This window comes from Abrus precatorius, unplaced genomic scaffold (assembly GCF_003935025.1).
Source record: "Abrus precatorius isolate BTA unplaced genomic scaffold, Abrus_2018 Scaffold3, whole genome shotgun sequence".
NCBI classification, from domain to species: domain Eukaryota; kingdom Viridiplantae; phylum Streptophyta; class Magnoliopsida; order Fabales; family Fabaceae; genus Abrus; species Abrus precatorius.
Window position 1 is genome coordinate 5,823,152 of NW_020874373.1, and position 14,736 is coordinate 5,837,887.

Genomic DNA, 14,736 nt, shown 5'->3' on the forward strand with positions numbered 1-14,736 from the left:
CTGCTTTTATTTTAAATTTGCAATATTTGCTATTCAAGTATGATCTTAAAAGCATTTATTTTAATTATTGAATGAACAACGTTTTTTAAAATAATTTTAATATTTTTCTTGCAAAACAAAAAATGAACCTTTGAACATCGTCTAAAATGATTAAAAAAAATGTCCAAAGGCGCCTGCAATATTTGAAGGAAGAAGGTATTAAGCAACTGTTGAGCATTCGACTTCCTTCAGTGACGTAATTTGATGCTGTATTAAACAACTACGATCAAGCAACACCGTTAGACCTAAGGCAAAAACACGGATAGCCAGCGTGTCACACGAAGCAGCCGTCCGATTAAGCTAGCCACAATGCAACCAAGGCAAAAAGTGACTTCCAACTTCAACATCTTTTAGATTGGATCTGACAGCCACAAATCGCCATCGTGGCACAACCCTAACCGTCGGATCCGACCCCTAGAGACAAACGGGATCTCTAGCATTTGGCATTTACTGTTAGTATTAATACCACGCGCCCTTTCCTCTCACTAACTCCACTCACTTTCAATTTCAGTTTCAATTTCAAATTCAAAATAGAGATTAATCTGATTCCACACATTCCCTCCCAACGAACCGTTTTGCTTCGTTCTCGGATCACACAACAATGGAGGCCACCAAGGGTGCTGGTGGAAGAAGAGGCGAGAGAAAGAAGGCCGTTTCCAAATCTGTCAAAGCTGGCCTTCAATTTCCGGTTGGTCGAGTCACAAGGTACTTGAAGAACGGTCGTTACTCTCGGCGATTGGGAACCGGAGCTCCCATCTACCTCACCGCCGTTCTTGAATATCTTGCCGCCGAGGTACTTCTTCACCGTGCAACGAAATAAATAAAGTTTCGTGTTTGCACTGTCGAAATCCTAACATCGAAGTAGATTTTAAGCTAACGAGTTTTTGCGATGGAATGCGATGCAGGTTTTGGAGTTGGCGGGGAATGCCGCACGTGACAACAAGAAGAATAGGATTAACCCTAGGCACGTGTTACTTGCTGTTAGGAATGACGAAGAGTTGGGGAAACTGCTTCAAGGTGTGACCATTGCTAGCGGTGGAGTGTTGCCAAATATCAACCCTGTTTTGTTGCCTAAGAAGAATAAAACCGCCTCTGCCGAGACGTCTTCAACCCCTAAGTCTCCATCTAAGAATTAGATGTGTTCCATTTGTAAAATCTCCCTGTTAGATTTTCTTTTTCTTTTTTCGTGAAGATTATATATCTATATATACAGTTCTTAGTTAGTTGTAGTGGTGTTGCCGAATAGCAACTTCTGTTACCTTATTGGTCACCCTATAGTTCGATCAAACATGACGATGCATAAATGTAGGTTTTTCAATTCATATATGGAAGATGAAGCCTTTTTCGTGATTCGTATTTGTTAACCGCTTATTTGTAATGTGGAATTTTCAGTGGTGGTTTACTCACTTTCCCGGGATTTTAACTGACGTTAGCTTAAAAAAAATGGAAAGGTGAGAATAAATAAAATTCATGTTGGGCCATGGGCTTTTGGGCCTTGGTATTGTTGTCAACGTTTTGTTGATACTGACCTATGACCTATTAATGTAACTTGGGCTTCGGCCCGTGATTTTGCATAAGGTTGGTTTTCATCGCTCGGTTGAGGTGAAGGGCGGGGAAGAGTTAAGCTGCGCCGGTCATGAGCTATTTTCTGGTACCACGACTTGATCTATTCACCGTTTAGCTAATCTAATTGTTAAAATGAAACGCGCTTTTAATCTCTTAATGGGTTATGGAATGCGTGGCAGAGAAGTTTAGGGCGTTTTAGCAGAAGCTCCGTCGTTAGAGCTGTGGCCATCGCTGGTTTTGGTTCTACTATCTTTTTCTCCGATAACAATGCTCGTTTCAGTGAGCATCTATCCCTCTCTATTGTTTATTCATTCGATATTTCGGTGAACGTAGCATAAAGTCATATTACATACTTCCCTTTACTTGGTCCCTTGAGGACCAATTAGTTTAATGCGTTTTCTCTCTTCTCTTATTTCTTCGTACTTCACATTGATTCTCTCCTTGACTAATCTAATGTCTATCTGCATATGCTTGGTTTTAGCGGAGTAGTATATTTCATTTTCAAGCAAATTCCGATTTTATTTTTTTCAGACAAATTTACAAATAAATTTGTAGTCAAATTCCACTTTAATTTTACGTTTGTTCAGTTCCTATTACTTTCTACTCCTGGAGCATAAGAGTGTTTGTCTGTGCGTTGTCAACCTTCTTAGGCTGAGGCAATTTTTTTCTGCTTTGTATAAATTCCGTTGTTACGCCTCGGAAATCTTGCAAGACCCGTTGTTATGTATAGACAAACGGGGTCATTTTACATTTCAATGGGAACTGCACAAGAATTGAAGTTACCTCTTATAAAAAATAATTAAAATAAAAAATGTATTACTATAATTAAAATTACAAACTTAAACATAGGATAGAGTCCTGTTTCTACGGGTGCATACTTTAGTAATATTGTGTCTTTTGGGGTCTATACTTGCGACTGTAAAATTTGCTGTTCCCCTGAACCATAAAAATAGGTATTCACACTTCCTTTAGTGGTTTGTTATTTCTCAATCTAAGAAATGGTATATTCTTTTAATTTGATGTGACAATGATTTTATACTAATTTGGCTTCAAATTTAGGAGCATCGGTTATAGTGCGGGTCCCTGAGCCATTACAGGATTCCCTGTGGTTGACATATTCAGTGCAGCATGGTTTGCCTCCTCAATGTTTACCTTTTCCCCACCAATCTGGTCTGTGCTTACTTTGTTTTGAACTCAGCAAATGCATGTTGGTGTAGATGTTTGTATTACATTTTGAGCTGAAAATTTGTAGGAATAAATGCGCTGTATTCTTATAGAGTCAGTCCTGTTCCATCGTCTGACATATCCAAGGAAGCTTCTGGGGCTGTCCGTGATGGGTCAAAGCCTAGTGAATGTTTTGGAAGAGATACTATTGCAAATGCAGCTGCTAAAGTTGGGCCTGCTGTTGTTAATATTGCTTTTCCACAAGGTGCTCACTCTGGTTCTGATATCTTTTAACCTTGAACATTTAATTTTTCATGTCCGTTTGTGTTGACTGAGGATTAGCCACCCCCGCATAGATTTCTATGGAGCTACTGGAAGGAGTATAGGTTCAGGAACAATCATCAACAAAGATGGAACAATATTGACATGTGCTCATGTTGTGTTTGATCATGGCACGAGAAGTTTAACCAAAGGGAAGGTTTGTCTACATGCTGTGGCTTATCTCTAAAACATAAGATTGCCATAATGTGTTGGTTGATTTGGTATAGCTTTCTATGGTGCAAATATGAGATCCTGTTGAAGTTAGATACTTTTCAAAGACATCTCAACTGTGTTGACATGAAACCAGCTTCTAGCTAGAATGATAGGATTATTTCTTTCAAATGTAGATTTATGTTGAAGGTGTTACAGCCTCTTGCTTGGTCTATGGCTTTGGATGACCACAACTTTCTATGTGATGGTTTAAAAATTCATTAATCCATTCACAGCAAAATTGGGTATTCCTAAATTTTGTCTCTGTTATATTTGATTGCCTGATACAACCTGAATGAAAATGATTATTTCATTTATTTGCAATACCTTAGTATTGCACAAACACTCTTTAGATACAACTTGACTAAGTGATGGTAATACTGTTATATGAAAAATAATGACAGATGAATCACTCTTTAGTTATAGTCTTTGTGCTGTAGTTGGTTGGCTGAATGATTGGTTTTTAATATTCTTAATTTGAATGTGTAAATCTCTTGCTAAAATATTTCTACCTACTATCATTTTAGACTATTCATATGCAAGTTTTTGTACATATAGAATTTTTTTTTTCACATTCTCGTTAGTTTTTTTTGGCTTCATGAATCTAAAAAGTAAAAAATTATGGCTCTGGAAATTTGTTTCCTGGTCTTACAACCTATGAGTGATCTGAAAATATCAACCATTCTACAGGTTGAAGTCACTCTGCAAGATGGAAGAACATTTGAGGGGAATGTGGTAAATGCTGACCTTCATTCAGATATCGCTATTGTGAAGATCAATTCTGAAACCCCGTTACCAGAAGCTAAGCTTGGTTCTTCAAGTAAGCTACGTCCAGGGGATTGGGTAATAGCAATGGGCTGTCCACTTTCTCTTCAGAATACTGTCACTGCTGGTATTGTAAGGTATGAAGAAAAAAAATTAGGCAATAACAATTGTTTTCCTATTTGAAGCCAAATTATTTCGCATTAAGTTTTGCCATTTCATATGATAGATTTTGGAAGCTAAAGCTACATGGTTGTTAAATGCAGTAACCTATTTTGTGTCCATGAAGTTTGTGGCGTTTTAAAGAAAGAGGCTCTTGATTGTCTTTTGGACTAATCAAATTCATTTCTATGATCTGTGCTTAGTTGTGTTGACCGCAAAAGTAGTGATTTGGGTTTTAGTGGCTTGCCGAGAGAGTATTTACAAACAGATTGTGCAACTAATGCGGTATGTCACTGTGTCTGCCGCTTTTTCTCCCCTTGATCTATGCATCGACTCACTTAGATTTGCATGTGTTGTAAAGACTAAATTTTAACTTTGACATCTGTTCAGTATGCTTATATGTTTTTATCTGTTTCTATGGTATAGGGAAATTCTGGAGGGCCTCTTGTCAACATGGATGGGGAAGTTATTGGGGTGAACATCTTGAAAGCGGCGTCCGCTCATGGGATGAGCTTTTCTGTACCAATCGATTCTGTGTGTAAAATTATAGAGCATTTCAAGAAAAGTGGGTATGTTATTGGCTTTATCCGTACTTTTTTATTGCATTTGATGTTTTATCTTCTGGAAATTGTTTACATTCTTTCAGCTTTTGTGAAATTAATATTCCAAAATCAAATATTGATTATTTTCTTCTGAAATTCATACTTGTATAGTTGGTTCTGCTATATTGTAGAATAAATCAATAAGCATTATTTTATGTTGTTCAGAAGAGTAGTTCGGCCTTGGCTTGGGCTAAAGATGCTTGATCTCAATGAGATGATTATTGCGCAGCTTAAACAGAAAGATGCTTCGTTCCCTAATGTCAATGAGGGCATTCTCGTACCAATGGTATGTCCTTAATTAAACCCTTCTATCTATGTATGCTACATGGGTGGTTTATTATCTGGGATAATGTGCTTTGCATTCATCAATGCAAGGCAAGCATTAGAATACTTGAAATTATCTATTTATCACAGTGGCACTTCAATGTATCAGGTAACTCCTGGGTCCCCTGGTGATCGGGCTGGTTTCTGTCCAGGTGATGTTGTCATTGAATTTGATGGGAAGCCTGTTAAAAGCTTGACGGAGGTAGTGACTTAGTTTTTATATTGTTATTTTAATTTTTATTCTGATTTTGTTATTGAAGTTGGATCATTTGGTAGTGATTTGTTGCCCCTTTGGAGTCCACTATTGAAAGCGTTTGGCCGAGTTTAAGCTTTTTTTTTTACTTAGCTTAAAATTAATAGTCATGATTTAAAAGAATCAGTTGGAATCTAATTAAAATTTTTTTTAATGTAATAGTATAATGTATATTTTGCACAAATAATTTGTGGTGTTGGTGCGGAGAATCTTTGAATTGTTGTTTGTACTGAAAACCGCCTGTCAAGTGACACCTGAATTTCTTCATTATGAATTTATGATATTCTTATGTTTATGTTCTCATGAAGATATAAAATTATGACAGGTGATTGAAATAATGGGGGACAAAGTTGGGGTGCCCTTTAAGGTTCTGGTTAAAAGAACAGGTGATAAATTGGTGACTTTAACTGTGATCCCGGTGGAATCCAATCTTGACGTGTAAAAGGCTGTAGCCACAAACGCACCAACTACTGTGATAAATTGGTAGCTTCGACTGTGATGCTGGCGAAATCGAATCTCCATGTGTAAAGGCTGTAGACACATGCACAAAGGAAGGTGCCTGTTGGTGATGTAACGATCTTAATATAAAACTATTTATCGCATTATATTAAATATGGTTAAATTAAAGGGAGAGACTTTTTAAAATAAAAAAAATACGTTATGAAAATTTTAAATTTAAATTAATTAAAAATCTTTAATGTAGAAAAAATTATGATATAATTAGAAAGAGGTCTAACATTTAACAGCATCTTTGTTTAAAATAGTTCTTAGAATAATTTGTTTAAGAATTATAACTTGTATTTTACATTAGAATCACCTTATTTGTTTGTGTTTTCGCATTTTGTTTCCTAGTTATTTGTATGGATAGGCTGCTGATGCATTGCTGCCTTTTCTTATGCACGTCCCCAATTACCATGCGCATTTTGTATATTTACACTTTTAATAATTTAAAATATTATGTTAGTTTTAGAAAATTATGTTTAAAATATGAATTATAAATAATTTAAAATGATTTTTATCTATATATCAAGACATGTCTCATGTTTTGAATAAATTATTTAATATATTTTTTTCTATCAATTAAATGTGTATTCAAGTTAACCTCTTTAAATTTATAGTTTTTGATATAATAACAATAATAATAATTTCAAGAAGTAGTTTATATGATAAGCTAAAAAAATTTACATTTTGTATTTTTGTAAGATACCCAATTACTGTTTATTATCAAGATAAAAAAATAGTATGCCATAAATATATCTGATAGACTCAGTTAAGTTAAAAGATGATAATTTTGATGTGCTTTTTTTAAAAAAAATTAAAATGCTTAATATTTATTTTAATTATATCAACTTATTTTTTAAAAATAAATGATTTTGATCATACCTTTGCATACACATATTATAACTAGTAAAAGTTAAAAATCAAGTCATTATGTTTTTTTTGTACATTTCATATTTTTTACTTTATGATATTTACAAAATAAGAAAATTAAACATTTAAATCATGGAAAAAGAGAACTTATTTCTAAACTATATAGATTACTGTGAGGATAAGTGTTATATTTTTTATTTGATATGAACGCTGACTTGTTATCCTGGACACACAAAACTGCCTTGAATAGCTTGAGAAGCAGCAATAAGCTTGATATTAATTCCACATTAATTAACAATTATTCCTTTCGTGAATGAGTTGATACGTCAAGAGTTTATAATTTCAACTTATAGTGCAAAATATAAAATGCATATAGCCGAATTACCCTAATTTAATATTCCTTTTTTTTAAGATTCGAAGAAAAATAAGGCTTTTCATGAACTGAAAATATTTGTATCGAAGTGATCAAAACTTGATTGCATTGTATAAAAGACCACTTTGTTTTAGTAAAACCATTTAGAGTAACCTAAGGTTTATTAACAAGGCTTCTTCACTCTTCCATTTATACTTCTTTTCCCATAGCGTCTTTTGTTTTCTTCACATATGACCGAACCCACCTTAGCCTTGGGCAAGTTTGTGTCTTCTTATGATCAATAGGAGCTACGCATGCATTCTTCCGAATCTAATTGTCTTGGGTGCGAACTTATTTACCACAATTTTCTTCATTGGCTAAAAGTATTTCTTATTACTACCGATTAAGATTCAAGAACCAAACAATCAGTCACGTGGGCTAAATTGCAAGTCATGTAAATGTTTCTTGGACTCAACGATAAACATGTCAGCCACTGAGCACAAACAGTGACACTATCAATTCATAGATGAAGAGTCATGTGATTAGGTGCATAACTGGAACGTTTTTCTCCCCCATCAAACAAGCATGAAAAGAAGCATTATTTACCTTCGTATTTTGAGGCACGTTTTTCTTTCTTATTCCACCACAGTGAATAAAGCATTTTAATACGAGTTCTAACAAAACCTTCACCTGCGCAAAGAATTTCACTAGGTTTTCTATTAAGTTGTCGGGCTATGGGCTTTTCATGTGATCGTTCCCTCATTTGTCTCTTATCATCGTAATTACGACTCATTCACCCAAAAAATTAAAAAACACGGAATTACGATTCTACCTTTGGTGGCTCTTTGCAGTGAAGAGTGTGGCCTGTGATGAGCAATTTCCAGGCATCGCTTCTTTTTGGTATGCATCCATGTTTGTTTTATGTATTCCATATTCTATTTATAATCTTAAATTGAAACTCGTTTTGAATCTGTGGCAGAGAATGGTTGGGCATTTTAACAGAAGCTGTGTAGTTGGAGCTGCGGCGATCGTTGCTTTTGGTTTGAATCTTCTGTGCTCCAATAACGATAATGGTTACAGTGAGCACATAACCCAATCTAACCTAACACTCTCTTTATTATTTTCAACCTTCCAATGAGATTTTGACTTGTGACGAAACACTGCCTTAACTACATTGTAAAATGCTGTTTTCTCTTTCAACTAAACGTCGTTTTGATTTTTTTTCGTTTTAACTTTACCTCAAATTGTAGGAATGCTTGCGCCGTATTCTTATAAAGTCAGCCCCATTCCTTTGTCCCACATATCTAAGGAAGCTTCTGGTGATGTTTGTGATGGGTCAAAGCCAGGTGATTGTTTTGGAAGAGATACCATTGCAAATGCAGTTGCTAAAGTTGTGCCTGCGGTTGTTCATATTTCAACTCCAGTAGGTATCCAATTTGCCACCTTTAAACTTTTAACGTTTTGAGTTTTCATGTCTCTGAGTTTACTTCGAGTATATGGCATTGACCATATAGATGGCCATGCATTTACAGTGGGACGAGTATGCTCAGGAATAATCATCAACAAGGGTGGTACTATCTTGACATGTGCTCATATGTTTGATCTTCAACGCTACTGGAGGTCCTATGGGAAGGTCTGTCTTTTTGCTGGGGTGTATCGCTCAAACTTATAATTGGAATACTGTGCTGGTAAATTTGTTATAGCCTTGTGTGATGCAAATGAGACTATGTTGTGTTTAGACACAGTTTAATTAAATGCTTATTAAATAAGTTTTTTTTTAAATTATGATTTGTGCCATAAATTTAAATCATGCAACTTATTGGAAAAAGCTGCAAACAACTTAGGCTCATTTAGAAGAGCTTATGGACAATTTATAAAAATAATTTGTGACTTTCAAACAATCCCTATGTAAGATGTTTTAAAAAAGATCTATGTATGATCTTGGACAAGTTGGATGTATGTCAAACATGTCTCAAGTTCATTTACATGTAACCTGCTTCAAGCTTGAGCAATTTAATTATGTTATATAGATTTCTGTTTAAGGTTTTACTGTCCTTGCCTAGTTTATGGCTTTGGATGACACAAAACTAGGGTGGCTTTAAATATGATTTGGGTCAGTTGGCACTTTACTGGTTACAGTCTGATAATTCATCAATCCATTCCCAACAACATAGGGCATGCCTAATCTTAGCTCATTAGTTTTGATTGCCTAACCAGCTTAATTGAAGTGAGTCTTCCGTTTATTTGGGATTGCTTAGTGTTGCATCAGCCCTTCTGCTCATTACAAGAATATATGATGATTTATTACTGAGTGTAAAGAATGATAGGTGAGTCACCCATTTAATTGTAGGCTTCATGCTGTAACTTGCTTGGTTGAATGGTTGGTTCTCAATGTTCTAAACATGACGTGTTATCATTTATTCAAGTGTCTCTCTACCTGCAAGTAATTTAAGACTATTCAAATGTGAGTTTCTGCCTATATGGCATTTTATTTTCCCATTTCTGTTATCATGATTCTGGACACTCGTTTTAAGGTCTTACATTTGAAAGTTGATATTAAAATTTCAGCTATATTATAGGTTAACGTCACTTTGTCAGATGGAAGAAGTTATGAGGGGACAGTGCTAAATGTTGACCGGCCTTCAGATATTGCCATTGTGAAGATAATTTCTGAAACTGCTCTACCAGAAGCCAAAATTGGTTCTTCGATTGGACTTTCTCCTGGGGATTGGGTAATAGCCATTGGCTGTCCATTTAATCTTAAGAATACTGTCACTGCTGGTATTGTAAGGTGTGTCCCTATTTAAAACTGTTGTCTTCTGTATTAAATTATGCCATTTAACATGTTAGATTTTGGAAGTTAAAGCTATTTAGTGAAGTAATCTATTATTTCACTGTGAAACTTGTGTTTTTGAAAAAGGGGCCGCTGGTTATCTTTTGGACTAACGAAAAAAAAAATTCACGTCTTGCATTATTTTTTGCATAGTCGCGTTGGCCGCAAAAGTAGTGAATTGGGGTTTAGTGGAGTCCCGAGAGAGTACTTACAAACAAATTGTGCATGTACTCCGGTTTGTCTTTTTCTCTTCCTCCCCATTAGCTACCAAATAAGTTTTCATGTGGTTTACAGGCCAAATCTTAAATGGTCAGTCTGCTTGCTTGTTTTTATCTGCTTCTATGGTATAGGAAAATTCTGGAGGACCCCTTGTCAACATGGACGGAGAAGTTGTTGGCATGAACATCACACATGTGAGGGATGATGATGAGTTGAGCTTTACTTTGCCAATTGAATTCGTTTGTAAAATAATAGAGCATTTCAAGAAAAGTAGGTATGTTATTGGTTTTATTTGTGTTATTTTGTTGCATATGCCTTAGAAAGCAGGATAATATTTTAGCTTGCCATTTGTGTTGTGACTTTTGAAAATGATGTTTTACTCTGAGAATACTGGTAAATTACTCAATCTTTTTCAATTTTTCACATTTTTAAACATATTTTACAAATATTCCATAAGCAATTGTTGATTTATTTTGTATTCATACTTGAGTAGTTGGGCTATGCCGCGTTGAGGAATAAATCAATAAGCATCATTTAATGTTGTTTAGGAGAGGAGTACAGCCTTGGCTTGGGCTACAGATGCTTGATCTTGATGAGATATTTATTGCACAGCTTAAAAAACAAGATGCTTCATTTCCTAACGTCAGTAAAGGAATTCTTGTACCAATGGTATGTTTTTTATTGGTCTTTTCTATCTATCCTACTTCTGTATGGCCCTTGATATTCTTATTTATGTAATTCTTCCAAATTATAGATTTGCTGTGTGGAATCTTAAAGTTTTGTTTGAGACATGGTTGCAAAATTTTTTATAAAGCTGGTTATCGATGGCAATGAAGGAATTTAGTTTAAATTTCCTCTTCTGTTGTGAAATGCTTTGGGCAATAACTTATGTTCCTTTTTTTTTTGAGATGTTAGTTTTCCAGACAGACTGTTTAGTTGAAGCTTTGGTCAGTACACACTGTTACAAGCTTGTTTGTTACATGTAGCCGGCATTCTTGAGCAGTGGTTCTCTGTAATTCTGGGGACCAAGGAATTAGGGGTGGATATTGAGAAAAAAGTTAGATGGAATTTGTGTATTTGTGAAAGAGAATGAAATAATAAACTACAAAACTAGAAAATGAAGAACTTAGGCCTGTTTGATTTGAGAAAGCGTTTTGTTTTCACTAAATGTTACCTTGCATTTTATATCTTATTTCTAAAGATTTGTATATGTTATCACAGTTTCTTGTATAATATTTAAAATAGGAAACGAAGTGAAAATGAGGTAGTAATAATTTTGAATTTATTTATGAATACAAAAAAAGAAAACAGAACACATTTTCTTCAATGAAATAGCCCCCAAGGACAGAGACTATCATGAGCTACAATGCATAATTTGTTTAGTGGAGAAAATTTATACAGGTTTTGGGAGTGGGATTGTGCTAATGCTTAATTAATTTTCCCTTAATATGTGCTATTCACTGTAATTATTCTTAGTACGGGAGTATAAGATTGTTTCTTTTCTAGGATAAAATGCATTGTGCTCGCCAATGCAAGTCAAGCATCAAAATACTTGAATTTACCCGTTTGTTACTATAGGCAACTTCAATGTTTTTGACTAGGTAACTCCTGCGTCCCCTGGTGATCGTGCGGGGTTTCATCCTGATGATGTTGTCATCGAATTTGATGGAAAGCCGGTTGAAAGCGTGGACGAGGTATTACCATATTTTACACTGTTTATTTTTATTTTTTTATTTTGTTATTGAGGTAAAATGACTTCGTAAGCAAAACATTCAAACTGTGATTTAATGTCTCTAGATGTGGATTTCTTATCTTAATTTTCACTCAATTACCCTTGCTCATATAATATGACTCATGAGCCTGATGTTTTGCACAGTTTTATATATCTTCTTATAAATAGTTTAATCCCCTCACTCTTTTAGCATTTTATTGGATTTTATTTCATAATATCGTACCATTTTTTCCATTGTTTGGATAGCTGGAAGTATAGGAGAGAAAGAAATAGGGAGTGAGACTCGAGAAAAACAAAATCACCCCAATCTGGTTTCTGTTTTAGGTGTTTAAAAATAATCAATTTTTTATAAGATAAAATAAAAAAAACTTAAATAATTTTAAATTAAAAAAATATATAATATAAAATTCAGATATTTTGAAGCTAAATTAAAATTTTCAAATTAGTATAATTTTCTTTATACAACAATTGAGTCTTGTCCCACTGGATAATATTTTTTTTTATAACATTTATTTATTTTTACTCTATTTTTCACTTATCCAAACAAACAAATAAAAGTTTGTTCTCTTCTTTCTGTTTTATTTTATTCATTTAAACAACACAACTTTTCTATTTTATTTTTCTCCTATTTCTTTTTTTCCATATTTCACTGTTCATTCAAGTAGAACATTAATGGGCCAACCGATATCTTTCTTGCCTAGACCTTTCCATACCTCAATGGGTATATTTTCTGGTCGAACTACTTTGCCATTTGTTATGCTCCTAAACGCTTTTACAGTAAAGCTACAATTTTAGCCCTCATTCCTTGTGTTTAGCCCATCCATGTCGTTCATCATATAGCTTGTAGAAGTAATTTTTCCATCTTTATTTGAAAAATAAATATATTCTATCAAATAATGTAATGTACAATTGTATATTTTACGTGAATAACTTGTGTTCTTGGAATGGAGAATCTTAGAGGTGTAATTGAACTCACTGATCTTAGAGATATAAAATTATGGCAGGTAATTGAAATATTGGGGGACAAAATTGGGATGCCGATGATGGTACTAGTTAAAAGATCATGTGATGAATTGGTCACTCTAACTGTGATTCCGGGGGAACGTAACCTTGATGTGTAAAAAAGGCTGTGGACACACGCATGCTAAGGTGGTGAGCTTTCTTCTGTGTTTCGGTTGATGATAGTAAGATATTAAGAGGCCGTTAGGTTTACAAAAAAATGTTTGTTTTGGTGTCATGTTTTAACATCGAATTTGTGTTTGATTTATTCATTTTCAATAAGTCAAAAGCTCAAAATATTTTTATATAAATTATAAATAATAAAATAATTTGCATTTTTACGAATGAACAATTATGAATTTTTTTAATATATCGTATATAAAATCCCAATATAACGTGACATACATGTAGATATTGCAAGGTAGTAAATCCTATGAATGCTTAAGTTTATACATAAACAGAAAATATGTTTGCTTCTCCATAATGTGTGTAGAAATATATATTCTTGGTGCATAACCATATATAAATATACTGATGTCTCCACCACAGTGGATGTAAATATATTGTCTACATTGGGTCAATGGTAAAGTCAATCTCATATATTGTCTCCAGTTTTCTCTTCTCCCCGGTATTGCATACAGAGATTGGCTTTCCAATTCGTGTTACATTTATATAATTTTATTAGAAAGTGGAAAAATGACAAAGCAAGATAGTTCGTTTTGACCTTGGTTTTAGGGGACCGATAGAAGCAGAGCAATCCAACAATTGCACAAAATTTTGGTCATAAAGCATATACAAGTAAACAAAATTATATATAAGTTATCACGCTCACAGTTATTAACTAATTTAGTTTTAATTGACAAAAAGGTTTTACGGGACCAAAAATTTCATTTTATGAAAAGTCTATACGATCAAGAAGCTTACAAGGATAAGTAAGTTAAAATTAACCCATACGTTAACTACCTTAAAAAATATAATTATAATCTATTAAAAATATTTATTTCATATAATTTTTTACTTATAAATTTATCAGATAAATAAAATTAGATGAAGAAAAATTAAATTTATATAATATTAAATATATAAAATAATTTATTGTTATTAAATAATATTAAATAAAATATAATAATTTATTATTAAATTAAGTTATATATATATATCTAATTGTTATTTATATTATTGATAATTATTAAATCATAGTAACATTTTACATTTACATAATTTTACATTCGTTTAAAATTTTATTTTGAGTATTAATTATAAAATTTTCATATTTTAATATTTTTAAATTATTATTTTCATAAAATTAGTACACTGTGTACTTAATAAATGTTTTTAAAGTTACAATATAGGCACAAGAATGATAATAAAAAAATGCTCGTAAACTTTGTTAATGTCATCTCTTATCAAAATATTTAAAATAATTGATTAAAAAATTAATATATTAAAAAAAAATACAACACTATCGTTATAAAAATCATAAATATATGATACTTAATTTTGTAAAATTTATAGATGAGGAAAAATAATTTGTGAATTTAACAAAAATTAATGAATATTTATAAATTTAAATTTTTGTTCTTAATTTTATATAATTTATTTTCAAAGTGAAACAACATAATTTGATAAAAAAAATTATTTATTATCTGTTAAAGCTTAAAATCAAAGTAAACACATTACATGTAAAAAGAAAATAAGACTATGTAATGGTTATACGGGGTGAACTAAGTCATATAGCCCACATTAATTACTATTCTAATTATGTCCACTAAAAAACTATTCGAGCAACATAATCTATCAAAAAAGTTGTATATAATTTTCATATCA

The 14,736-nt window shown here is 33.0% G+C and overlaps 3 protein-coding genes across 4 annotated transcripts; all 3 read left to right on the plus strand.

Annotated features, from left to right (window-relative positions):
- The first annotated feature begins 640 nt into the window (after positions 1-640).
- Positions 641-1,175, plus strand: LOC113861127 (probable histone H2A.5). Its single transcript, XM_027493745.1, has 2 exons — positions 641-832; positions 945-1,175. Exons 1-2 carry the CDS (start codon positions 641-643, stop codon positions 1,173-1,175), a joined length of 423 nt encoding a protein of 140 aa, XP_027349546.1.
- A 446-nt stretch (positions 1,176-1,621) lies between these two features.
- Positions 1,622-5,976, plus strand: LOC113860756 (putative protease Do-like 14). Of its 2 annotated transcripts, none has more exons than XR_003504039.1 (11): positions 1,622-1,690; positions 1,785-1,884; positions 2,665-2,775; positions 2,858-3,034; positions 3,126-3,247; positions 3,991-4,202; positions 4,428-4,509; positions 4,651-4,793; positions 5,056-5,112; positions 5,260-5,352; positions 5,729-5,777. XR_003504039.1 is itself a non-coding variant. In XM_027493260.1 (11 exons), exons 1-11 carry the CDS (start codon positions 1,676-1,678, stop codon positions 5,843-5,845), a joined length of 1,293 nt encoding a protein of 430 aa, XP_027349061.1. In that variant the 5' UTR covers positions 1,622-1,675; the 3' UTR covers positions 5,846-5,976. The 2 variants fall into 2 exon arrangements, 1 of the variants encoding a protein (XP_027349061.1); XM_027493260.1 differs by having other exon boundaries at positions 4,992-5,112; positions 5,729-5,976.
- Positions 5,977-8,100: 2,124 nt separating this feature from the next.
- Positions 8,101-13,105, plus strand: LOC113863431 (putative protease Do-like 14). Its single transcript, XM_027497008.1, has 9 exons — positions 8,101-8,205; positions 8,377-8,553; positions 8,641-8,759; positions 9,706-9,917; positions 10,113-10,194; positions 10,310-10,452; positions 10,727-10,847; positions 11,780-11,872; positions 12,915-13,105. Exons 1-9 carry the CDS (start codon positions 8,109-8,111, stop codon positions 13,029-13,031), a joined length of 1,161 nt encoding a protein of 386 aa, XP_027352809.1. The 5' UTR covers positions 8,101-8,108; the 3' UTR covers positions 13,032-13,105.
- The last annotated feature ends 1,631 nt before the right edge of the window (positions 13,106-14,736 follow it).